The sequence below is a fragment of the Sphaeramia orbicularis genome, chromosome 20 (genome assembly GCF_902148855.1).
Source record: "Sphaeramia orbicularis chromosome 20, fSphaOr1.1, whole genome shotgun sequence".
Classification (NCBI taxonomy): Eukaryota; Metazoa; Chordata; class Actinopteri; order Kurtiformes; family Apogonidae; genus Sphaeramia; species Sphaeramia orbicularis.
The window spans coordinates 41,304,870-41,331,261 of NC_043976.1; the positions used below are offsets into that span (position 1 = coordinate 41,304,870).

The 26,392-nt window shown below is 37.7% G+C and overlaps 1 protein-coding gene across 2 annotated transcripts; it reads right to left on the reverse strand.

The window, feature by feature from the left end:
* Positions 1-1,096: 1,096 nt before the first annotated feature.
* On the reverse strand, positions 1,097-26,138 carry LOC115411293 (polyhomeotic homolog 3). Of its 2 annotated transcripts, XM_030123377.1 has the most exons (14): positions 25,557-26,138; positions 20,455-21,067; positions 17,984-18,136; positions 17,533-17,628; positions 15,604-15,811; positions 14,090-14,821; positions 13,396-13,466; positions 11,288-11,573; positions 9,257-9,606; positions 7,583-7,748; positions 6,322-6,433; positions 6,033-6,153; positions 4,348-4,651; positions 1,097-1,760 (listed from the first exon to the last, which is right to left on the reverse strand). In XM_030123377.1, exons 2-14 carry the CDS (start codon positions 21,046-21,048, stop codon positions 1,606-1,608), a joined length of 3,348 nt encoding a protein of 1,115 aa, XP_029979237.1. In that variant the 5' UTR covers positions 21,049-21,067; positions 25,557-26,138; the 3' UTR covers positions 1,097-1,605. The 2 variants fall into 2 exon arrangements, with proteins under 2 accessions (XP_029979237.1, XP_029979238.1); XM_030123378.1 differs by lacking the exon at positions 17,533-17,628 and having other exon boundaries at positions 25,557-26,137.
* Between the last annotated feature and the right edge of the window lie 254 nt (positions 26,139-26,392).

A 26,392-nucleotide genomic window follows, 5' to 3' on the forward strand; every position in this document is an offset into this window, starting at 1 on the left:
TGAAGAGATACACAACAGACAGACAGACAGACAGACAGACAGACAGACAGGTCCAATAAATATCAGCCAAATCCTCCTCAAACATCCACGTGACTCAAATCTAAATCTCTTGTCAAACCCAGATTCCTGTTCTCACCTGGATCAGTGCTGCCCCCTGCTGGACACCCTGACCCAGAACCACAACCACAACTGACCCGGTGTCGAACCAGTTCCAAGGCTGCGAGGTGGAGGTAATGTTCATCTAAATAAAAACAGGTTTATTTATACTGTATATTTATGAGAGTAAAAAGAGAAAGAAAAAAAAAAATAATAAAAAAAAATCTGTGGATCTATTTGTCTGCACAAAAACAAAATGTTAAACAAAATTACCAATAAAATTAACAAAATTTAAAAAAAGAAAGAAAATGAGTAAAATTATCAATAAATGAACAAAACTAAAAGAAATTAACTTAAAGAAATGATCAACATAAACTTGAAAATAAAATAAAATGAATGTAGCTATCAATAAAATGAGCTACACTGAATAGAATTATCAACACAATTAACTAAAATGCATAAAATTATCAATATAATCAATGAAATTGAACACAATATCAATATAAAATGAATCAAATGATCAAGAAAATGAAAAATATAAACAAAATCATCAACAAAATGAACAAAATTATTGATAAAATGAACTCAGATGAACAAAATGATCAGTAAAATGAACTAAAATTATTAAAATAATGATGTTCCCATTGGTTTAACTGTTTAGAAGACATTACAGATTTGTAACATCCAAAACTGAACAAAATTATCGATAAATTGAACAAATGATCATTAAAATGTATGAAAATCAACACAGTTCTCAATGAAATGAACTAAAATTAATAAAAAATTATCATCAAAATGTACAAATGATCAGTAAAATGAATCAAAATTATTAATAAAATGAATGGAAATGAACAAAATTATCAGTAATATGAATTAAAATGAAGAATATTTTCAATAACATAATCAATAACCCTGTCACCTCATGTATTTTCTTCTGGATTCCTTGGTTTCATCTGTAAATTTGACTGTTTGTTCATGTCATAAAAACAACTGAGCCTCGTTTGGATTAATTATTCATTTATTAAATAATTTCAAGCAGGATACCATAAAAATGTGACCATGAAAGACACCAGTCTCTACCCTGATAGTGACTTTTTTTTAATCCACAGACATGTTTTGCCCCGAATATAGTGATATAAAACATTAAACTTTCATTAATCACTTACAAAGTCTACGTATTGGTATTATTTTCTTTTACACACACCGGTTATGTTCGCTACGGGATAGATTTGTCGTTGACGTCACATTCTAAAAAAACTAAATAGACAAATTTATATATTAAATGTTCAAAATCCTTCATGAAATAGCTTCAAATGTACACTCTCCAACGGCTTGTAAAATATACACAAAGTTACAAAAACCAGATGAAATGTCCTCTGGACTCAGGTGTTGTCAGGCTCCTCCCTAAGGCCACGCCTCTGTTCAGGACCTCCCGAAGCTCCGCCCACGGTGTGCGTGGTGTCATTTCTGTGTTTATTGCCCGTTTGCGGTGTGTAAAAACTTGTGGCGTCACTGGTTCTTGAGGGCGTTGATGTGGGCGCAGATCTTCAACGCTGGCCCCAGTTTGATGTTCATGCTGGTCATCAGGTGGTCCTCCGTCAGCAGCAGCAGAGCCTGGCCGTCAATCTCCTGCAGCCGGAATGCCTCGGCCACGTCGCCGCAGCCTGGAAAACCAACACAAAGCACAGGGTTACAGGTACCAACTGAAGGGGGCGCTCTGCCATGGTAGGGAAAAAACAACCAAAATGGACAAAACCATCAATAAAATGGACAAAATGATCAATAAAATTAACCAAAATGGACAAAAAAACCAACTAAGATGGACAAAAACAACCAAAATTGACCAAAAAAAAGCAATTAAGGTGGACAAAAAAAAGCAAGATGGACAAAGAAAAAAACAACAACGGAAAAGTAAAAACTCATCAAAGAACTAAAATTAACAAAAAACAACTAAGATGGACAAAGGCAAAAAAAACAACCTAATCTACAAATTCCTCTACAAAAAGAACTAAAATTAACAAAACAAAAACAAACTCAAATGGAAAAAAAAATTATAAAATGAAGTAAAACTGAAAAAAACAAAAAACAACTAAGATGGACAAAAAAAAACCACAAGCAAAATGTACAAACTGATCAATAAAAAGGACTAAAATTAACAAAATAAAAACACACTCAAATGGAAAAAATAATTAATAACAATTAATAGTCTAAAATTGACATAATTATCAATAAAATGAACTAAAATCAACTGAATTATCTACAACATGAAGAAAATTAGCTCAAATAAATAAAACGCAACAAAAACGGACAGAATTACTGGTAAAACTAATGAAAATTGAAAAAAATAATCAATAAAATCGACAACAGATTTGTGTGAAATTTTGTCATGATTAGTAGATGAACAAAATCATCAATAAAATGAACAGAAAAACTAAATTATCATTAAATGGATCAAAAATGTACAAAATTACCAACAAAATGAACAGAACTAAACAAAATGATCAATAAAATGAATGGGGTTTTTGACTAAACCAACAGGATCCTCCTCCTGGACCCGATCATCACCGCTTGCAGCTTTGATTTAATATGTTTTCATCGATAGGAACGTCATTATTTTATCAGCTTCGCATTTATGTGACCTTTTGTCGTGATAAGTGACTGAATGTTTGATTTTATGTCCAGAAACGTGACCTTCATCTTCGACCTCCAGCCCAGATCATAGTGACGTCATTTTCCGTTCCCGACACGTCGTCCAACCCCTGAAACGGTGTTGACGTTCCTTAATACGAGTAAATAAACCCCTGCGTTCTCCGTGTTGTGTTTCCAGATGTTCCGTAATGACCTCACTGTGGCTGACAGTGGGCGGCGGCCTCACCCAGCGCTTAAACCCAGTGTTACCTCGTTTTGCGAAATACTTTAATTGGATGTGAAGAGCCGTCCGTCATCTGCTGGTGATTAAGACGCTGCAACGTCGCCGTAAATCACGCAGACAACCCTGAAACAGACGCCGCCAGATCCTCAGCATCTGGACCGCAACCAGGAGGAGGCGTCAAATGGCAGGGGTTCATTAAAGGATCCATGGGTAATTTATAGACGCACAAATCAACTCCAGTGATTGACAGCAGGGGGCAGAGCTCCGCCCCTCATGAACCCGGACAACGCCTATAGTTTACATACGTTTGTGTTACGACATCGCACAAGGCCTCAGTTCAGTCAGTTTTAACAAGAAAAAGAACCACATAAAAACAGAAATCACCTCTATTTGGAATTATCAATAAAATGAAAAAACTAAAATTAACTAAAATGAACAAAACTATCGATAAAATTAACAAAAATAAACCAAACTGTCAATAAAGTGAACAAACTATCTATAAAATGAACTAAAATGAACAAAACTGTCAATTAAATGAACAAAAATGAACAAAACCATCAATAAAATGAGCAAAAATGAACGAAACCATCAATAAAATGAACGAAACCATCAATAAAATGAACAAAACTACCAATAAAATGCACAAAAAGGAACAAAACTGTCAATTAAATGAACAAAAATGAACAAAACCATCAATAAAATAACAAAAATGAACGAAACCATCAATAAAATGAACGAAACCATCAATAAAATGAACAAAACTACCAATAAAATGCACAAAAAGGAACAAAACTGTCAATAAAATGAACAAAAATGAACAAAACCACCGATAAAATGAACAAAACAATCAATAAAATGAACAAAACCGTCAATAAAATGAACAAAACTGTCAATGAAATTAACAAAAATGAACAAAACTATCAATAAAATGAACAAAACTGTCAATAAAATTAACTGTAAATAAAATGATCAAAAATGAACAAAACTCAATAAAATGAACAGAATTTTTTTTTCAAAAATTTCAAAAGTAACAAAAATAATTTAAAAATTATCAATAAAATGAACTAAAATGAACAAAACTATTAATAGACTAAAATGCCAAAATGATCAATAAGATTAACACAAATTAAAAAAGATAAATAAAACTAACAAAAATGAAGCTAAATATCAATTAAATGAAATGTAATGTTCAAAATCATCAAAAAACCCTTGAAATGAACAAAATTACCAAGAAAATGAACAAAAATAAATACAATTATTAAATAAATGTGAACAAAAATAAAGACAAGTATTTCAAAAAGGGCTAAAATAACTCAAATAAAATGAATATGATTAAATAAATAAAATGAACACATGTCTGAGCGGCAGTGGTGTCGTACCTGGTAACGTGTGGATGAACGCCGTCACGTCCTCCACGCTCCACAGGGAGGGGGCGGGTTTAAAGGTGGTGGTGGGCGTGGACGTGGTCACCGCCGGCGCCGACGCCCTCCTCGCTCTGTGCGCCACCCGACACTCCATCCTCGCTGTCATGGCGACTGCGGGATCCTCCTCCCCTGCCTCGTCGTCATCTTCCTCCTCACCTCCTCCCTCCATGTCCTCCTCTTCCTCTTCCTCCTCCTCTGCCGCCACCTCCTTCTCCTTCCCCTCCTTCTCCCGCCGCCCGGCGCTCCAGAGGTCACGAGGCTGGAAGGAAAAGGGGAGGAGTCAGGAAGATCAGCCAACGCCATTTCAACCTGATCACTTCCTGCTTTTGAAATTCAGGATCAGTCTATCACAGGTATGTAGAGCTCCTCTGTTTTCATCTCAAAATAGTAAAAAATCAATTAAAAAAAAAAATTAATGATTTAAAATGATCAAAGTGAGTAAAAAAGGAAGTAAAATGAACACAAAATGAACAAAGATCAGTAAACAAAACACGGACATGATCAAAATGAAGAAAATTATTTTAACAAATGAACAAAGTAATAAACCTGATAAAAGAAGGGACAAAATTGTCAGAAAATGCAAAAAAATAAACAACAAAATATTGATTAAAGTGACGAAAATTCTTAAAAATACAAAAAACTTAAAGAAAAGAAACCAAAATGACAAATGAGCAAAAAAATAAGATGATCAACATGCAAAAAAACAAGTAATCAATAAATTTAACTAAAAATGAACAAAAAAATTATAAAAATTACAAAAATAATCAACAAAATGAACAAAACCAAACAAAATAACAAATAAAATCAACAAAATAATCAACAAATTGAATTAAAATGTACAAAATAATGGTAAAAATTTTAAAAATTATCAAAAACTTAACAAAAAAATCTACTAAATAGACAAAAAGAATCAAACTGTCAGAAAATTTGTAAAACATAAACCAAAAAATGAAAAAAAATTGACAAAAAGTTAACTTGTAAAATAAGTGAAGTTATCAACAAAACTGAACTAAAATGCACAAAATAATGATGAAAATGAGGGAAATGATAAAAAATGAACCGAAAGTTATCAAATGGAACTAGAACAAAAGTAAAGGGAGCAAAATATTGGTCAAAATGAAGAAAATTATGTAAAAAAAAAAAAAAGAACAAAATACGTAACAAAATTCACAAATATTAACAAAATAATCAAACATGAAAAGCAAAGTTATCAAAAAATGAACTGCAATGAACAAAATAAAAATGAAGAAAATTATTTAAAAATGTACAGAAACACTATCTTAACAAAGTGGAGAAAAATAAACAAAATGAACAAAACTTTTTTTAAAAAACAGAACAGAAAACTCAACTAAATAAACAAACGGAACAAAAAATTATTAAAAATATGAGTAAAGTTATCAACAAATTTAACTAAAATGAACAAAATAATAGATCAAAATAAAGAAAATTATCCAAAAAATGAGTGTGAGCAGAATAGCTGACTAAATGGCGCCCCCTACGTGTGTTTTGTAAATGTATTAATAAATAAATAATGCCATTTTCCTCGTCTGTGTGTTGGTGGAATCTATTACTTATTGAAGCTTCATTAAAATCAGTGCGTTAGCTGTTGTGTATTCGTGTTTGTTCGTCCGTGAACGCACCAGCCGCAGCAGCAGAGGTTTCCCTGGGACTGACTCCGCCCTGTTGAGCGGAGGGCGGGGCCTCTCGGACCGACTGCCTGCGCTCAGAGCCCGGAGACGCTTCGTCAGGCGAACGTTGAACCTGCAGACGAACAGACGTGATTCACACTCCTATCTGCATTTGACACCTGAGTGTGTCTGCAGCGGCCACACACCACATCCTGTCAACACACACACACACACACACACACACACACACGGTCACATGGTCCCATCTGTCATGTGATCAGCCAATGGCGGCTCAGCTCACCCGCGTGCACAGGAAGTGGAGCAGAAGCGTTTGGACCGCATGAAGTTGTGGGCGTGGCCTCGTTTCCCACAGAACTGGCAGTGCAGAACGGTTCGGTCTCTGTGAGCCGACCCTGACCAAACAACAGCAGATAAACAGGTAATCAGATCAAAACTGATGAAAAACAACAACAAAGTAAACAAAACGGAAAAGCACAGGTACAGAAACCAAAAAATAAACAAAACATAAACAAAATGAACACAAACCAAACAAAACATAAACAAAATGACCTAAAAAATTAACAAAATTATTAAAAAAATGAACAGAAATGGAACACAATGAACAAAAATAAACAGAACTTAAAGCAGCATATAACTTTCGACATGAATTTTTCATCAGATCTGTAAAACCCGAGCCATAGCTTAAGTATCATGAATCAGTAAGTCTTTCCGTCATTACTCACCTGAATGTCTTCCCTCACTTTGAAATGGTTCACCGTGAGGGAACAGATTCAGGTGAGTAATGACGGAAAGACTTACAGATTCACGATACTTAGGCTATGACTCGGGTGTTACAGATCTGATGAAAAATTGGTGACAAAAGTCATACGCAGCTTTACACAAAATGAACAAAAATAAACAAAATGAACAGAAAATGAAGAAAAAATAAATAAAATTAATAGAAAGTGAACAAAAAATGAACAATACAAACAAAATGAACCATACATAAACAAAATGAACAAAAACTTAACAAAATTAACAAAACATTAACAAATCGAACAAAAACTAAAGTGAACAGAAAATTAGCAAAAAATGAACAAAACATAAATAAAATGTGGAAAAAAACAAAATGAAGAAAACAAACAAAATTAATAAAAAACTAAAAATGAACAAAAAACAATGAACAAAATACAAGCAAAACATAAACTGAACAAAAGGAAAGAAAATGATCCCAAAATAAACATAAAATGAAAAAAATGAACAAAAAATAAACAAATCAAACAACAAAAAATTGATCATAAGAAACAAAAAATTAACAGACAATAAAATAAAATCAGCAGATCCTCATTTTCCTAAATTAGCTTTAACGTCTCCAGACCGCCGTGGTGCGTTCAAGGACCTTTACATTCATACTTTGATATTCACTATTGAAGAAAATCCAATCATGATATGACCCTTTTCTCAAATGTCTCTCATTGTCAGTAGATGTTTGTTTTTTTATTTTTAACTCAGCTGTTGAATGTTTATTATTAGGCCTCAGGTGGAAGCCGGTCGTCTCTTACTGGCACTGGCGTCGTCTGTGTCTCCGCCCTCCTCTTCGTCTGAATCTGTGGAGTGCTCCGTCGGTTTCGTGGCGTCGGTCACGGGTGGCGGCGCTTTCCCATTGGTCCCGTTCACTTCCTGCGGTTTGGTCACCTGATCTGGGACCAGCAGCGACGAGCGGTTCACCTGTTCACGGACGGTCCAGCAACATGACGTCAGAGTTAAAACCTGGGTTCAATCGGATTCCTCTGATATTTCCTTCATCAGATCATTAGTCGCTTTTCCATCGGACATCTGCGCAAAACTTTTCCGACATTTACTAAACGTCAAAAAAACAAGTGCGTAATGTCAGTTTTTCCATTAAATCACAAATGCAATGATTTGTTTAATTTTGTGAGCTTTCACAAGAAGTCATTCCATAAACATGGCGTCGAATATAAATAACTGTTCTTTTGAACCTAGAACGCTCGTTACCCCTCCATCTCGTACTAAATTTAAAACAGATTCAGTTTCCTGGTGTGTCCACACATGTACCGCACCATGTTTGTTTTAAAACTTCTTCACTTGTTGTAACGTCTGTCAATATCTGTTTTTTTTTTTTTGTTCATGTGACTAGTTCCGCAAAAAGATCTATCCATTGCAGTTTTGCATGATATACTAATTTAGTTACACCCGAAAAAATACCTCTTGCAAGCGCAAAAAATGAGAATTTTGGCGTTTTTACATTCGACAAATTTTTATGTACAAGTCAAGTCATATTAGATTTGAGGGTCAATGGAAAAGCAACTACTGACATATTTACACCCAGGTCTGAATGTTGTAAATAACCATCGGACCAACAAAGGTATCACAATGGAGTCTGTCTGACCTTATTTTTACAAAAAATGTACACAAAATAGATCTGTACTGCCGCGATCCTCAAATCCTTAAATATGGACCCGATTTAAAGAAATCAACACATATGAACAAAATGAATAAAATAATCAACAAAATGAGCAAAACAAGAAACAAAATGAACAAAATAATCATCAAACTGAACAAAATAATGAACCAAACAAATAAAATGGGCAACAAAACTAACAAAGATGCATAAAACAGTCAACAAAATAAACAAAAATTAAAAGCATGGATCACAAAATGAAAAAAATAATCAACAAAATGAATAAAAATGACCAAAATTATCAACAAAATAATCTACGAAATGAATAAAAACATGGAACAAAAATATAAAAATCAAAAATGGAAAAATCAAAATGAACAATATTTTTGTTTGGGTTTATTATTTTTTTTTAAATTATTTTCTTCCATTTTTGTTCAGTTTTGTTCTTTTAATTCATTATTTTATTATTTTTTTTATAGGTTTTGTTCATTTTTTTCATTATTTCATTCAGTTTTTTTCCGTTTTAATTTTTTTATTATCTTATTCGGTTTTTGTTTGATTTTGTTCATTGTTTTATGTAGTTTTTGTTGGGTTTTGTTAACTTTTTCATCATTTCATTCTGTTTTCAGTTTTGTTAATTTTTTCATTATTCAGTTTTTGTTCAGTTTCGTTCATCTTGTTCATAATTTTATTCAGTTTTTGTTTGATTTTTTTTCATTGTCTTGAGTTATAAGAGCTAATACTAAACTATTATATTACTAATTTAATGTTGTTTAGCATTTGGATTGTGGTGTTTTTGTGTTCTTGCTCTTACAGGAAACGGTTGGAGTCCCTCCTGAATCACAAATCCCTCCACCAGGTGAGTCAGAACCTGCTGCCCCTCTGGCCACGCCCTCGGCTCCCAGGGGCCACTCAGCGATTGGCTGAAGCTCTCCGACTCCTCGTCCGATTGGCCGGGAGGCTCCGGTTCAGCCTCGGGCTCCGGCGGTGGCGGCTGCAACTCGCCGTGTGACTCCGCCTTGTCGACTTTCTCCGGTTCGTGCTGCGGGAGGCTGAGGTCGGTCGGGTGGTCAGCGGGAGGGGCCAGGAGGGGGGCGGGGTTTTCTGATGGGGGGGTGATGAAGGGTGAGGAGGGGGGGGACTGAGAGGACAGACTGGACAGAGCTGGACAGAACAGACGACAACAACATATAAAATGGGAAACATTAACAAAGACGCATAAAATAATCAACAAATTGAAAAGATTAATCACCAAATTGGTAAAATAATCAACAAAATGAGTAAAAATGATCAAAATTACCAACAAAATTGAACAAAAATATTAACCAAAATGAAAAATGGAGAAATCAAAATGAACAAAAATGGGGGGAAAAAAATCAATGGAATGAACAAAAATGAACAAAAACATCAACAAATTGGACAAAAATTTACAAAATAACAAAGAAAATTAGCAAATTAATTAAAGTTAGTTAAGTTATTAGTTCGTTAGTATTAGTTACAGTTTTAGTTTGGGTTAAAACAGACCCTTTCACTACATTAACAACAACATTAAACATGTTTAAGGTTTACCAGTCGAAATAACATTAATGAACTGTTATGGATCTAAAATTTATCTGCTAAATTAAAAGAACTTTGAATATGTCCAAACCCTCCCCCCCAAAAAAAACACCATAAATATTCACAATTAAACATGGACACAAAAACACGTCTAAAATAACTGATTCAACACTAAACTCCTGTTGTTTGTTCATTTTAAAGGAGAAATTTGTTATTTTTCTACAGTTTGACCTAAAACTATACATCAGTGTGTACATTTTACTTTTGTAAATACATTGATTATCTTCAAGAACTTCTCAATACTAAAACTGTACTGAGGAGAATCTCATTTTATAGGGAAACAGGTTCATTCCGGGGTGTCAAACACGCGGCCCGTGGGCCAAAACCAGGCCGCCAAAGGTTCCAATCTGGCCCGTGGGATAAATTTAGAGAATGCAAACATTACACGGAAGATATTAACAATCAATGGTGTTGAACTCATTTTAGTTCATACACATACAGACCAATATGATCTGAAGTAAAATAATAACATAGTGATCTATATGTAATGAAAACTACAAAGTGAAAAAAAAAAACATTACATAATGAAAAGTTTTACATTTACAAACTATCCTTTAACAATAAAATGTGAATAACCTGAAATGTCTAAAAAAAAAAAAAAAATTAAGTATAATTTTACCAATATTCGGCCTGTTACTAAGTGTTTTGTGTATTTGTGGATCCACTGTGATCTGTAAGTTGTGTTAATAATAAGCTCAGACATAATATTGTGGAAATTGTTCTTATTTTAGTTCCAAACTCCAAAATTGAACAATAATCTGCCTGTTACCAAATGTTTGTGTAACATCGTGTATAAACCACATGTATAAATGACAATGTTTAGGCATAATATTGTTAAAATTGCAATGATTTATCTAAAAACATGACAGATTTTTCAGGTTATTCTCATCTTTTTTTTGTGAAAGGATAGTTTGTTTTCATATTTTCATAATTTAATGTTATTTCTTTGCACTACAAAAGGATGCATAAACAGTTTAAGGGTTAAAAACAGTGAATAAAGTTCCCTTTCCTTGTCTCTTAATTATTCAATGATGAATAAAACTAATGGTTCTGACTGTTATAATTCAGGTGGTGGTTTTGTCGTTTCATGATTTGACAGTTTCCGGAGCAAAATGACTCAATGTCGGGTTCATCTTGTCATTTGTTATTTGTCACTGATCCGTTAAACATAATAAACCCGTTGTCATGTGATGTGTGTGTTCAGGTGTGAACAGGTGAGGGTCGGTACCTGACTGGTTGTCGGACTGGATGGACATGTTCTCACAGAAGTCCTCCTGAGTCCCTGGATGGAGCTCGGTCAGCCTCTGAGGAGCCGATTCCTGGACCGGAACCTGGACCTGCACCGAGACCTGGACCTGAACCGGAACCGGTACCGGAGCCGTTACTGGGACCTGGACTGGGGTTTGTACTGGAACTGGAATGTGACCCAGGTTGGGTTTGGACTCTGTACCAGGGTCTTTTACTGGGTCAGGGTTGGGGTTCTGGTACTGTTGGAGCTCTGGACTGGTCTCACACTGGTATAATATTAAAAAAATATATAATAAAAATGTGAAAATGTATAATGTCAGTCACCAAAAGATCATTATAACACTTATGATTCACCACTAAACTCCTGCTATTAACAAAACATCAACAAATTGAACAAAACTATCAAAATAATAAACAAAATGAACAAAAAATAAACAAAATGAGCAACATAATTAACAAAATCAACAAAAATTAAAAACATTAACAAACTGAACAAAAATGAACAAAACAATCAAAATGAAACTAATTAACCACAAAATTAATAAAATAATGAACAAAATGAACAATATAATTAACAAAATCAACAAATAAAAAAATTGACAAAATGAACAAAACGAATAAAAACATCAACAAACTGTACAAAACTGAACAAAATAACAAAAAATAGAATGAAACAAATTAATCACAAAATTAAGAAAAATAATCAACAAAATAAACAAAAAAATGAACAATATAATTAACAAAATCAACAAATAAAAAAAATCAACAAAATGAACAAAACGAATAAAAATATCAACAAACTGTACAAAAATGAACAAAATAACAAAAAACAAACAGAATGAAAAAATTAATCACAAAATGAATGAAATAATCAACAAAATTAGTAAATTACCCAAATAACCAACAAAATGAACAAACTAATCAGCAAAACAAATAAAAACCCTGACAAATTGAAAAAAATTAATAAAAATTGACAAAATAATTCACAAAACGAACAAATTACTCTTGGTTAAAGTTAAAGACTTGGTTTGGGTTAAGACAGACCCTTTCACTAATTTAATAACCACCTTAAAAGTATTTATTTGTTTTTATTTGTTTTTGTATTTTACTTTTATTTATCGTTTTTGTATTTATTATTTTGTAGAAGTGTCATTATTTAAATTTTGTGATTGCAAAATGCATCTGCTAAAATAAAACAACTTTAAAAATGTCTAAAAAAACAAACAAACAAACAAAACCCACAGGATAAATATTCATAATTAAACATGGCGACAAAAACATATGTATAATGTAAATCCCTAATAAATCATAATAACACGTATAATTCAACACTTAACTCCTGTTATTTATTCATTTTAAAGGAGCAATTTATCATTTTTATACTCATAATAAATGACCTAAAATTACATATCAGTGTGTACATTTTACTTATTTTATATTTATTTATATGATGTGAATTTTAATATTGAATTTTTTAAAGCAGTATTTTAATTAAAATTTAGAGGAACTATTACGAGGAGAAGTATTTAGGTATTATGTCAGATAGTTGATTTTAAAGATGTCTAAAGTTGACGTGTAGTTTTCTGCTGGTTTAAGGTTAATTAAAGACTTGGTTTTGGTGAAAACAGACACTTTACAGTAGAAGTGCAACTAGTTTCTGCCATTATTTACACTTTATGGACGTAAAATGCATCTGATAAAAATAAAATGCCAACTTTAAATGTCTAAAAAACCCACAGGGCAAATATTCACAATTAAACATGGACACAAAAACATACATAGAATGTAAATCTTCAATAATTCAACGCTAAACTCCTATTATTTATTCATTTTAAAGGAGCAATTTGTCATTTTTCTACTCATACTAAAGGACCTAACATTATATCAGTGTATATATTTTGGTAAAAAGCTAATACAATGCTTTTATTTTAATGTTTCTTTCTAGTTTTTTAGTCGACTTTGATGTTGATGGTTTTATTCTGGTTCAGAGTCAAATAAAAATGTGTCTATTTTATATAAATGTTGTTTTTTGCTCAATACAAGACAATCAGATGATGAAGAAGAACATTTTGACATTATGTTACGTACACACTGGTCCATGACGGCGTCTCCATCCGCCTCCTCCTCCACCTGCTCCATCTTCTTCCCTTCTTTTGTGCCTTCACAAGAAAACAGAGGTTGTTTTATTTGGTTATACTTTCATTTTATCTGTGGAGGAGGAGGAGAAAGAGGAAGATGAAGAGGAGGAGGAAGGTGAGGAGGAATCTTGAATTTATGTCATAAGCTACTGACCTAATGTTGAATCTGATGGTGTATTTGGATTTCTCACCCCTGAAAACCAACGGATAGACACTAAATTTATAGTCATATCTCCACCAGACCAGGAGATGTAGCTATTTTCAAAAAAGCATGGTGGGTTCGGCGGCCATATTGGATTTAACCACCAGTGGCGTACTGCTGAGGGATCCAACAAACTGGGTCATGTTTACTGGCTATTATCATTACAAATTAGTGAAAAAAAAATCAGCATTTCACCTAATAGGCTTCTTCCAGATAACATTTTAGGTATTTTGGTGGCCATATTGGAATTTTGACGGCCACATTGAATTTGAGGCAAAATTCAAGATGGCCCCAGAGCTTATTTTGAAGAGCGTGTCTCAGAGTACCAGGAAAAACTGACAGTTTTGTCCTGGCCTGGACCTGTCTATAAGATGAGGAAGAGGAGGAAGATGAGGAGCAGAAGGAAGGTGAGAAGGAGGAAGGGGAAAAGGTGGAGGTTTACCTTCCTCTGTCACCTCCATTTCTTCTTCTTCTTCTTCTCCTCTGCTCCTGGCGGCGTCTCCTCCCTCCTTCTGGACTTTCTCCTCTTTCTCCTTCTGTCTTTGGTCATCTTTCTCCGGCCTCAGATCTTTACCGCCGTCGTCTCTGGTTCCTTGTCTCACTGCTCGCCCCTGGTCTCGCTGCTCCTCACCCTCCTTTGCGTCTCCTTTTGGGATCGGCGTTTGCGTTTGAGGTGTGGGCTGACTCGGGGGTGACGCCGGGCTCAGGAGCGTCGGTGGCGAGGGCAGTGGGGAGGACGTTTTTGGCAATGGGGGGTTCAGAGGAAGCGCTTCGTCATTGCTTAAAGTCCTCTTTGATTGGCCGGACGCGTCAGGTGGCTCCGCTGGGGGCGGGACCGAGGTCTGGGCATACGTTCCTGTTTGGCGTCCAGACGACAGGGCGATGATCTGCAGCTGCCGCGCCGCCGATGGCGAGCGCTCAAAATGGGAGGCGACCGATAAGGGGTTGGTCGCCGGTAACGGGCTATGCTGGGATTGGCCGGACCCGAGCATGGACTGAGATAACGGACAAGTCTTGAGTCCAGTTAGGGGCCGGCCAGTGGGCGGGGCCTGACTTGAGGGGGCGGGGGTGATCCCCTGGAGGGCGGAGCTTTGCCTCGGGGATGCCACTCTGTGGCCGTTTGGAGAATGAAGTCTGGGTCTCAGAGGGACGGCTCGGACTGGAGAGTAGAGGGCTGAAGGAGAGGAAGAGGAGGAAGAGGAGGCAGAGGTGTAAGACATGTAAAACTGCAAAACTTCACAAAATACATTCAGTCCCAAGAAATATAATATTACTTAGCCTATGATTGAATTAAATATTAACGTGCATTCAAACTGTAATTCAGACTAAATATTATTAATCATGTTTGTTTTTAAGTGAAAATAAGATAAAACATAAGTTAAAACATAAATAAAATTATATTTGTTGCATAAACTAATTTAACAAAAGAAACAGGAATGACTTCTATTTCTACATTGCTTTATATAACAGTGACATAAAAATAATAATAATCAAATAATAATAATAGCATTTAGAATTTTGAGGCATTCACTTTTTTCGCTGAACTGTTTGATGTAAAAGTGCACACTTATAATTCACTCTAATAGTAAACATTATCATATATAGTTGTTATCTTCATCTGTAGCTTTTAATTATAATTAAATGTTGTTTATCCTGGTTTTAGATGTAATGAAAATGCTGCACAACATATTAATTTATGTTTATGGCAATTTTTCTAAAAGTCACCTTAGGTTTTTAGAGTTTGATGGTATTTTTTTGTATTTCTGCATTATCTTAACTGTTGCCAAATATATAAAAACATGTTAAATGTTCTTCATCATCAGATTTTAATTGTAATTAAATGTCATATGTTGATTATATTATGTGTGATGCTGCCGACACTAATTACCACTCATTAGTAATCATGTATTGGTGGTGAATGGGGGAGGGGGGGGGCTGGCATCCTCAGGGACCTACTTGGGGGTGGGACGGAGAGATGGCGGCTGGGCGTGGTGGGGCTCTCCGTTGCTGTGGTGCTGGGTGGTGGTCGCGGCCTGAGAGGGGGGAAGAGGGCGGCGTGAGGGCGAGAGAGGGGAGGCGGGGCCGAGGAGGGAGGTTTGAGGCGGAGGGAGGGGGGGATGGTGAGGGCCCCGGGGGGAGGAGGTCTCAGGGTGAGACTCTGGAGCTGGAAAGGGGTGGGGGGTGGGGGTGGGGGGGCAGAAAACACATCCACTCAGACTGTTGAACATCAGAGATACAACACAACAACACAGACACTAGTTCATTAACACATCTACGATTCAATCAACACAAGATATTTCATGTTTAATGTGGTCCATGCACAGAAACCAGAACCTCCATGTGTCGGAAAACACTGGCTTTTACAATCAAATGTCTTCTACATGTTTGTTCAGTTAATGTTATATTTTTTTAAAATATTGAAGACATGGAAAATTACCTATTTGTCACTTGTAGGCAACATGTATTTATTTCTATTATAATTATTATTATTATTACTGATCCATTTTATCATTTGCTCTGTCTGGTTCGTTGTGTGTGTTGTGTATGATTTTTCTGTATGTGAGGTTCTGTATAATACTAAAATGTCTAAAATACTAAAATGTCTGACTGACGCGACAAACTGACATTTAGCCAAACACATTTAGCCCGCTAGCCTGAATTAATTACATTAATGTCTTTAAAGATTTTGGTTTGAAAAATCTGACTCAAAATATTTCCTAGTAAATAATTTCCTGTTTTTTAAATGTATTAAGCAAGTTTTCCTGTGTTAGCTACCAGTTTAACTGTCGCTAAATTAGCTACATTTAGCCCACTAGCTAGTTTTAGTTACTGTTTTCTCATTTGCTAACATTAGCTCCAATCATCTTGCCACGTCACCATGTTAGCTCACCCGTTAATATTAACTACTCTTAGCTCGCTAATTTAAATTTAGGGTTTGAAATGAAGGTCACTAACTAATGTTAATGTTACCTCACAACAAAATGTTAGTCCCTGTTAACTCACTAGCTAAATTTAGCTGTTGTTAGATCATGATCTGATGTTGGCCCTTGTTATCTTGCTAGCTCCTGTTATTTTACTAGTTAGCATTAGCTTCTGTTAACTGAGCTGTTCAAGAAAAAGCTAACTTGATAATTTTGGCTTTTTTTTTTTTTTTACCCTACTAAGTTACTACTAAGAGTTAGCTAATATGGTTAGTGGATGATATTAGCCACTGCTAACATTAGCTGATGTTAGCTTACTAGCTGATTGAAAAAAACATATATTTGAAAAGAATGAATTTTATATTTCATAACTACCAAAGCTAAAAGTAACATCTATTCATTATACTGATTTTTTGTTTATTTTTATTAGATCTCTGAAACTGCACATAATTTATAATGATATAATTATACTGATTAAGAAAGTGGGAGTTACAAGATTTTTATAGGATTTTATTGTAATTAAATACATATTACATGCGTTCAAATAGTAAAATCAACATTAGCTAGTGAGCTAACAACAGCAGATGAAAGCTAAATAGAGCTAATAACCTTTGACTTCAATAGCATTGCACATTAGACACTACAAAAGAAAAGCATTCATTTATTTAAAAACATCTTGAATGGTGTTCATTAAGGTAAAGACAAAGACGTTTGGTCATGAGCTAAACATTAACAAAAACTTGCTATTTCAGTCAGACAGAGGAACAGACAAAGAAGTTGAGGTTTAATTATTAACTAAAAACGGAATATTTCATTTTGAAACTAGTAAAAGCAAAGATATTTATTTTAAATTGATCTGGATCACATTTTATTTGTAAATACTATTGACTGGAGACGGTCTTATGTGTGAAACAGGAAGTGAAAAAGGAAATGTCAAGGAAGTTGCATTTCTTTGGCTGCTCACCTGAGCGGAGGCGGGGTTAGAGGAAGGAGGAGAGGAAGAGGAGGAGGAGGAGGAAGAGGAGGACGGAGGAGGTCGCATAGCAGACGTAAGAATCAGCTGCAATGAGGAAAGGAGACGAGGGAAAGGAGAGGAGAGAGGGAGCGAAGGAGGAAATAAACAACAGGCGAGGAAGCATCGTAGTAACCCTGAACTCAAGAACAACGTCAAAATAATAAACGATCATCTGAATTGTTTTAAAGTGCAATACCTCTGATAGCCACTAGATGCTGCTTCCAAGTTTACTCTATAAACACACAGTTCAATAATTTTTTTCCTCAGGAGCTTTAAACACCTCTTTAAGCAGCGTTCATATTTCCTACACACCCTGAACGTATCATCCCTGTAACTGATAACCTTCAGATTATATGTAAAATGGATGTAAATATGTGTTTTTGTGTGTCTCTGTATTCACCATCTGGGCTCGAAGCAGCACCTGGTCCTGCCCAGACCCTTTGAGACCTTTCCCCAGGAGCAGGGTCTGCTGGGATACCCTCTGCCTGACGGGGGAGGGGCTCTGATTGGCTCGTACAAGGCCAGGTGTGCCCGCAGGATGAGACTGAGACACCTGGAACAAAAGGATGAGATGACTGCAGGTTAGATTTCACACAAACAAACTGGTTCATACGACTGATACGACAAAGTACAAGTACAAGTACTCAGGTAAAAGTACAAGTACTCAGGTAAAAGTACATTATTACTGAAGTGTCCTTTAAGTCTTTTTCGGGTACGTAAATGGAACTGTTGTGCTGTTCTTCTGTCTAAGATTGTTATGATTGTTGATATTTATATTATTCTGCATGTTTTGCTTGTTCGCATATATGTTCTTTAGTTTAACAGTTTCAGCCCACTGTACAGCAGAACTCCATAACCGCTTGACCTGACCCTTATATTTTTAACCAGTTTACCACGTACTTTTGTTATTTGACTGGACTTTCACTGCTCATATTTCAATAAAACTGAGAAAATGTAAATATGTCTAAACTTTTAAGCTAAAATTCACTCATCTTTTACTTTCAGCCTCTAGTTCAGATGCTCAGATAGAAAAAGTAACATTGAAACTGTCCTTAGAAGAGCAGATAAGTGTTTGTGGCTCGTTGTGTAGATTTATTCACATATAGACCGAGATGTGGAGGCGGAGGATGTGAAACAGATGAAACAAACAGAGAGGAAACTGTAACAACCCCCCCCCCCCCTCCCCCCAACACACAAACATACCAACAGAGCCGGACTGCGCTAACGCACAACGCCTGGGTGTAAACCGCGTCCATGCTGCGTTTCATGAGGCCAAAAAGCCGCTCAGGACACGTCTGACATGACAAATAAAAGCTGTATTTCCAGTAAAATGTCCCGATCTGTCGAGGCCTGGACGAAACTCAACACGGACCCACGGAGTGTTTCAATTCTATCAAATTAAAACTACAAACTTTTTTTTTTTTTAAGGTTATTAAGGCTCTTTAGTGGGATTCTGTTAACCAAAATGACAGTCTGATCCCAATTTTTACACCAACATTGACAAGAGCCCTTTAAAACATCCAGTCAGACAATGAGCAGTACATTGTTTTAACTGTAAAATGTGCTTTTACCTGCATTTAAGCTCCTCTATCATACTTCGAAAGGTCAACACTTCAAATATTGTGGTTTTGAGTGAAGTGTAGTTCACCGTCACATCCTCATATTACTACTCATATTCGTGTTTCATTACATTTTACCTCAAATCCTGCACATATAAAATCATGAATGAAACTTTAAAAAGTCAAACTAAAGCAGTCTTGTCTCTGGAAAATTAGTTTTATGATGAAAAATCTTGTCAAACGCCATAATAATATCTTGTTTTAAGTAAATATCTGTAATTTTGTCATCATAGATTTTGTAGCTGATGAAGATTTAATCACTGACAAATAGAAAAAATATGGTTGTTTTCCTATTTTCAACAGTCATACAATAGTGTTGCAAATTACTGTTTTTAAGACCGATAAAAACAATAAAAGATGAAGGAGTTGTAAAGACATAAACCAGGTAAGTTAAAAATGAAAAAAAAAAGAAAAGATAAATACACAAAATTTACAAGACGAAAAACGTATAAAGTTGCAACGAAAATGATGAAAATGATGTAAAAGTTGCAATAAGACAAAAACAGAATAAAAAATGTACGACAAAAACAACATAATGGTTGTAACGAGACAAAAACTATGTAAAAAAAACAAGACAAATGCATAAAATTCACTTCATGAAACAAGATGAAAATATTAAAGGCGTAGCAAGGTTTTAAATGATCTAAAACACAGAAGAAGAAGAAAACTATGTAAAAGTTCAAACAAAATTTAAAATGAAATAAAAATATAAGATGAAAATAAAGTAAAGCGTGAGAGTTAAAATTAAAAAGGCGAAAATGATAGAAAGTCTCAAAAACATAAAAACAAAGCAGAGGATGTAACAAAACAATGGAAAAGACAAAAACAATCTTAAAATGTACGATAAAAATGACAGAAAAGACGCAACGAGGAAAACAATTTAACAGGCGTAACGAGACGAAAATGAAAAACGTAAGAAAAATACATAAAATTAACGAGACAAAAACTACATAAAGTCGCAACAACATGAAAATAATGTAGTAGATGGAACAAAACAATGTGTAACAAGATAAAATTTGATAACATTTCGGGATGTTTTTAGCATTTTTTTTTTCAGTTCTAAGAAATGAAGACAAATGAAATCTGCTCTTTCTGTCAACTTGTTTGTATTTCAGAGTATTTGTAAAGTGTAGTGACTTTAGTACGATTTAATGATTTTCATGAGGTTTAACTACAGTGATCCGACGTCTCACAGGATTTGTTGTGGGTGTTTAAGGGTTAACTGGTCGTCATGGAGATGTATGATGCGTACCTGTCTGCCAGGTGGACTGGCTGGGGTGTGAAAGGGGGTGATGGGTGTGGAGGTTGCCGTGGAAACAGGTCTCGTGCTCCCGTTGGTCAGAGTGGTGGAGGTCTTGGTTGTCATAGTGACGTTGCTGTGTGTCGCAGAAGAAGAAGAGGCGGATGAGGAGGAGGGGAGGGGCAAAGTGGTGCCAACAGGAGAAGAAGAAGAGGAGGAGGAGGAGGTTTGAGTTTTGGAGCTCGGGGAGGGGAGGATGGGGCGGGAGTACGTGCGGAGGGCAGGGGTCGCCGTGGAGGTCAGCTTCGGTGGGGCTGGAACAAGCAGGTGCGGGGAGGGAGGAGCCGCCGTTGCCGCCGCCGCCGCCTTTGGGCCGTGGGACGACGACAGAGAAGGAGCAGGGGTGAGGGGAGGAGGAGGGGAGGAGGTGGTGGGGGTCAGAGTGGGGGCAGGGGAGTCCAGGAGCATGGGGTTGGGGGTGAGGCGTGGAGGGGTCGGGGTTGTCGGTGTGGACGGGTCCGGCGTGGAAGTGGAAGGCTGAGGGGTGGGCCCATTGGAGGCCTCTCTGAGTTCTGATTGGCTCTGCCGAACCAGCTCCCGCTCCATCCTTCAACACGTTAGCACTCTGTGATAGGAAGGAAGGAAGGAAGGAAGGATGGAGGGAGGAGGGGAGGAAGGAAGGATGGAGGGAGGGAGGGAGGGAGGAAGGAAGGATGGAGGGAGGAAGGGAGGAAGGATGGATGGAGGGAGGAGGGGAGGAAGGAAGGATGGAGGGAGGGAGGGAGGGAGGGAGGGAGGGAGGGAGGGAGGGAGGGAGGGAGGGAGGGAGGAAGGAAGGATGGAGGGAGGAAGGGAGGAAGGATGGATGGAGGGAGGAAGGAAGGAAGGATGGGAGGGAGGGAAGGAAGGAAGGATGGGAGGGAGGGAAGGAAGGGTAAAGATATAGAAACAGAAGAAAGGAAAGACAGAGAAGAAGGAGGATGGACCAAAAAAAGAGGGAAGGAAGGAGGAAGGAAGGAAGGAAGGAAGGATGGGTGGGAGGGAGGAAGGGAGGATGGAAGGGAGGGAGGAAGGAAGGAAGGAAGGAAGGAAGGATGGGAGGGAGGGAGGAGGGAGGGGAGGAAGGATGGAAGGAGGAGGAAGGAAGGAAGAAAGGAGGGAAGGATGGATGGGAGGGAGGGAAGGAAGGGTAAAAGACATTGAAACAGAAGGAAGGAAGGAAGGAAAGACAGAAGAAGGAGGATGGACCAAAAAAAGAAGGAAGGAAGGAGGAAGGGAGGGAGGGAGGGAGGATGGAAGGAAGAAGGAAGGGAAGATGGAGGAAGGAAGGAAGGATGGGGGAGGGGAAGATATAGAGACAGAAGGAAGGAAAGACAGAGAAGAAGGAGGATGGACCAAAAAAAGAAGGAAGGAAGGATGGATGGGAGGGAGGGAGAACGCAAGGAAGGAAGGATGGAAGGGAGGGAAGGAAGGAAGGGTAAAAGATATAGAAACAGAAGGAAGAAAAGACAGAGAAGGAGGTGGATGGAACAAAAAAAGAAGGAAGGAGGAAGGGAGGATGGAAGGATGGGAAGGAGGGAAGGAAGTGGGAAGGAAGAATAAAAGATAGAAACAGAAGGAAGAAAAGACAGAGGAGGAGGGTGGAAGGAAAAAAGAAAAGAAGGAAGGAATGAATGAAGGAAGGGAGGAGAAAAAAGGAGGAAGGAAGGAAAAGACAGAAATGGAAGGAAGGGCATGAAATGAAATAATGAAGGATGGAGTGAAGAAAGGGAGGAAAGGAAAGGAGACAAACATTACTGTAGTTCAGTTTACTTGTTCACTAAATGACCAGGTACATATGGTTAATAATCCTATCAGTGCATTATGGGAAATGTAGGACTTTCTGTGTCTTTGTAGCTGGAGCCAAACCACAGAATTTAGACTGAAAAGAAGTGAAAATCTGATCTTTAAAAAGTGTTTCGGTTTCCTCTTTTTCCTCTAATCTGTCTCTTTCTTTCTTCACCTCGAATAAGAAATGAAACCTAATTATTTCTTTAGTGGCAACAACTAAACCTCCTCCATATTGGACTGAAAGCGGTCGTCAAAAACCACCAGAGTTTCACCTCTTTCCTTCTATACTCTTGGTAACCATGTACTTTTACTGCGGCATTATGGGTAATCTTTACTTTTACAGTCCCTTAAATATTAGCCTCTTGTCTGGTACTTTCCTCTCTACGTAATTACAGAAAACTCCAGCTGAACTAGTAAGAAAACTCCAGCTGTTACTCATCCAACTTCTACAGTAACTAAATTCCCAAACATCTGTATGTTGTGACTGGAATCCTTATATTTTCTCATGTTTTGTTTCCAAAAACATCAGGACTAAATGTTGTCTCGTTGTCTGATACATCCCACCAACCGAACGACAGACCAGGTATGAGTTAAACCAGTTTTTCCAGACCTGACATCCACCAGTAGCTACATGTCATAACCGAAACAAATATTTTATCTGAGTAAAATAAACTGCTGATGATAAAATCTGTCCACGGCTATAAACCAATATTTGTTTTTGGATGTCGTGTTGTGTTCAAGAGCTGTTCGAATGTCGGTGTGATTTCACAGATGCTGAAGGCTGACGTTCACTTTTATTTATTAACACAGTTTATTACTAAGGAGGATTTATTGGTTGTTCACGATAACAGATTATTACGTGTGCCTTTGTTGCATCTTTTACAGTGTTCTTATTTTGTTAAAGGAATGAAGTAAAAGTTACATCCTTTACACCGTTTTTAGTCCAACAGCCTGAAGGATCCGATGGACTGTTGGTATGAGTTGTCGTCCGTCCGTCAACAATTTTTCAACAATCTTCTCTTAAACTATCCCTCTGAATGACTTGATACTTCCTGTGGAACATCTTTGGGGTAAGGTCTACTGCACTTGTTCAAAGAATTGGGAAATATTGATTTTTTAATTTTTTCTGAATTTTTGAAATGTTAAAAATCCCCACTGGTTTATAATGGGACACATTTCAAACTGCTATAACTTCAAAACAGTTGAAGATATTTATATAATTACTATTGGCAATAGATAAGAAGTCACACATGGGCTTTCATTTAGTGCCATGACCTTTGACCTTGAGTGACCTTGAAAGGTCAAACGAATGTCAATTAATGTCTTTAAATATGCTGTTGGACCACAGGACCCTTGGTCCTATTTTATTAATTTGTGACATTGTTTTTATTTTGTTACTTTGTTTGATTTTGTCACTTCTTTTACACCTTTTTATTTTGTTACATTGTTTATATTTAGTTATATCAGTTACACTGTTTTTATTTTGTAACGTGTTTATTTTGTTACATATTTTATGTCGTTTTCTTGTTCTGTGTCTTTTATTTCCTTCACCTCTTGCTTCGTTTTTAACGTTCACCTTGTTTTCATCTTGTGTTTATCATATGTAATATTCACTGATGGATTTGTCTTCTCCATGTCTTATTGTTTCATACAGTTAAACTTGTCTGGATTGTTTCTTTTCTTTCTTCAGCCTTTAACCCAGAGGTGTCAAACATACGGCCTGTGGGCCAAAACCGGCCCATCAAAGGGTCCAGTCTGGCCTGTGGGATACCTTTGGGAAAAACAATCTACAGCTTAAATATATTTTTCAGTTCCAGTCAGATGCCTGCTACTAGATGTTTTCTGTATTTTTCGATCAACTGTGATGTGTAAGTTGTAATGAACGTGTAAATGATAAACACAGACAGAATATTGTTAAAAGTGCAATTATTTTTCTTAATAAACCTCAGGTTGTTCATGTTATTCATATTTTTCAAAGGATAGTTTCTAAATGTAAACACACAGTGTGATTTTACTTTCTTCGCTGTAAACCACAGGTGTCAAACATACGGCCTGTGGGCCAAAACCGGCCCATGAAAGGGTCCAATCCAGCCCATGGAATGAATTTGTGAAATGCAAAAATTACACCAAAGATATGAACAGTAAAGGGTGTCAAAATCAGTTTAGTTCAGGGTCCACATACAGACCAATATGACCTACAGTGGGTCAGACCACTAACCTATAAATAATGACAACTACAAATTTTCTGTTAGTGTAAAAAAGTAAAATTACATGAAAACATTAACACTTGCAAATTATCCTTTCACAAAAAATGTGAATCATCTGAACAAATATGAACAACCTGAAATGCTTTAAGAAAACTAAGTGCAAAATTTAACAACATTCTGTCTGGTCCTGAATGTTTTGTGTATGTGTAGATCCACTGTGATCTGTAAGTTGTAATGTTTTATCATTTATAAACTGAGGCATCATATTGTGAAAATTACACTTTGACAAAATTACACTTTGTTCATGTTATTCAGGTTTTAAGGTAATTTTGTAGATGCAAACATGTCATAATGGGATTTAACTTTTTTCACTGTTATTATTTGACTGGTGTGGTCCACTGAGATCACACTGGGCTGAATGTGGACACCCCTGGTATAAACCATAGAGTAAAGTTTGGAGTGGACATTATTAATGTTATTATTTTATGAGATCATACTGGGCTGAATGTGGAACTGAACTGAGTCTGACATGTTAGAGGTGTGTGTGTTTATGCTCTTCTTACTTCATTCTACATTTATTATCGGAGTAGATAAGTAGACTATTACAGGAGCAGACTGTTGTAGGTTCTGCTGCTGACATGTTCCACCTTCGTGTCCACCCCTGCAGGTGTCAGGTCCTACCTGTGGACCCGCTGGACCCGGTCTCTAAACCCTATCAGACCGACGTGGACCCGGAGCTAAACCTGGATCCGTTCAGGAGGCGGTTCGAGCTTCGAATGGAGGTTCACATTCGGCTCCGCTCGTGCCACATCCCCACGCGGGCAGGTGCGGGTCCACGCACCGCGGCCAGATGCTGACATCTGGCCTGGAGCCTGAACCCCGGCCGCCTCGGTCCGCTCCTTCCGGACTCGACGCGGTGACAGTTAGGCCACGGATCACGCGTGTGACCATCAACACAGAGCAAAACACAGAAGAGGAAAGATGGAGACAGGCCTCCACAGTGGAGAAGTCTCACGATAATAACATTTTAGGAGGCTGTCATGTCCACGTTCTGCGCGGAGCTCCGCGGACACCTACCTCCTGGATTCGGGGTCGTCCTGCAGCTCAGTCCCGCTGTGGTGCATCCGACAGCGGCCGCATGTTGAGGGGAGTCCGGCGGAGGTCTGATGAGCGGGTCCGGGCTCTGGGAGCGGGGTCGACAGGCTCAGATGGGCGTGTATGAAGCCTCACTTCCTCGTCTGACAGCGCAGGGGCTGCTGCGAACAGCGCGTCACCTCCCGCAGGCGATAAAGCCGATCCGATCCGCCCGGAGCCGCCGCGCACAGCCGGGACGCGTGGAGCCGCACCGCAACGCACCGCACCGCAACGCACCGCGGGCCCGTTCACGAGATGTGTGTGTCCGTCTGCGTGAGAGTGTGTCGCACTTTGTTTAGGGTTTCATCACGTCCTGGGCTTTTCCCGCGGAGCTAAATCCAGCTGCATCCACACGCACGCAGACGCACGGGGGGTCGCGTCCGGGGCCGCCGCGTCCGCTGGAGCCGCCGCCACCGCCGTCACACCTGGCGGGTCCGAGGGGGGAAAGAGCCCGGCGCGGGGCCACCGAGGAGCGGCTGGAGGGGCCTGGTCGGTCCGCTGTGGAGAAGTGCAATGGAAGGCAGTTTTACAGCGCGACACGGGCGAGACAGCACCACTCAGAGCCCGGGAGGACCGACAGGACGCAGCTGGAGCCTGGAGCCGGACCGACCAGGGCCAGCACCGGGACCGGGACCAGGAGACCGGGGAAGAACCGGACCAGTCTGACCCATATAATAAACACGGACTGACGTTTATCAAACACACAATAACATCTGAACTCAAATCACATGACTTTAACGTTCTGTAATAAACCGATTAAAGCAACCATAATCAATAAA

Coding starts and splice junctions, on each gene's coding strand:
- LOC115411293 (XM_030123377.1), bottom strand. CDS start 21,048: ATGGAGCGGGAGCTGGTTCGGCAGAGCCAATCAGAACTCAGAGAGGCC. Junction 18,137..20,454: donor CCAGTCCACCTGGCAGACAG/GTACGCATCATA, acceptor CTTTTGTTCCAG/GTGTCTCAGTCTCATCCTGC. Junction 9,607..11,287: donor CCAGTCCGACAACCAGTCAG/GTACCGACCCTC, acceptor TGTTCTGTCCAG/CTCTGTCCAGTCTGTCCTCT.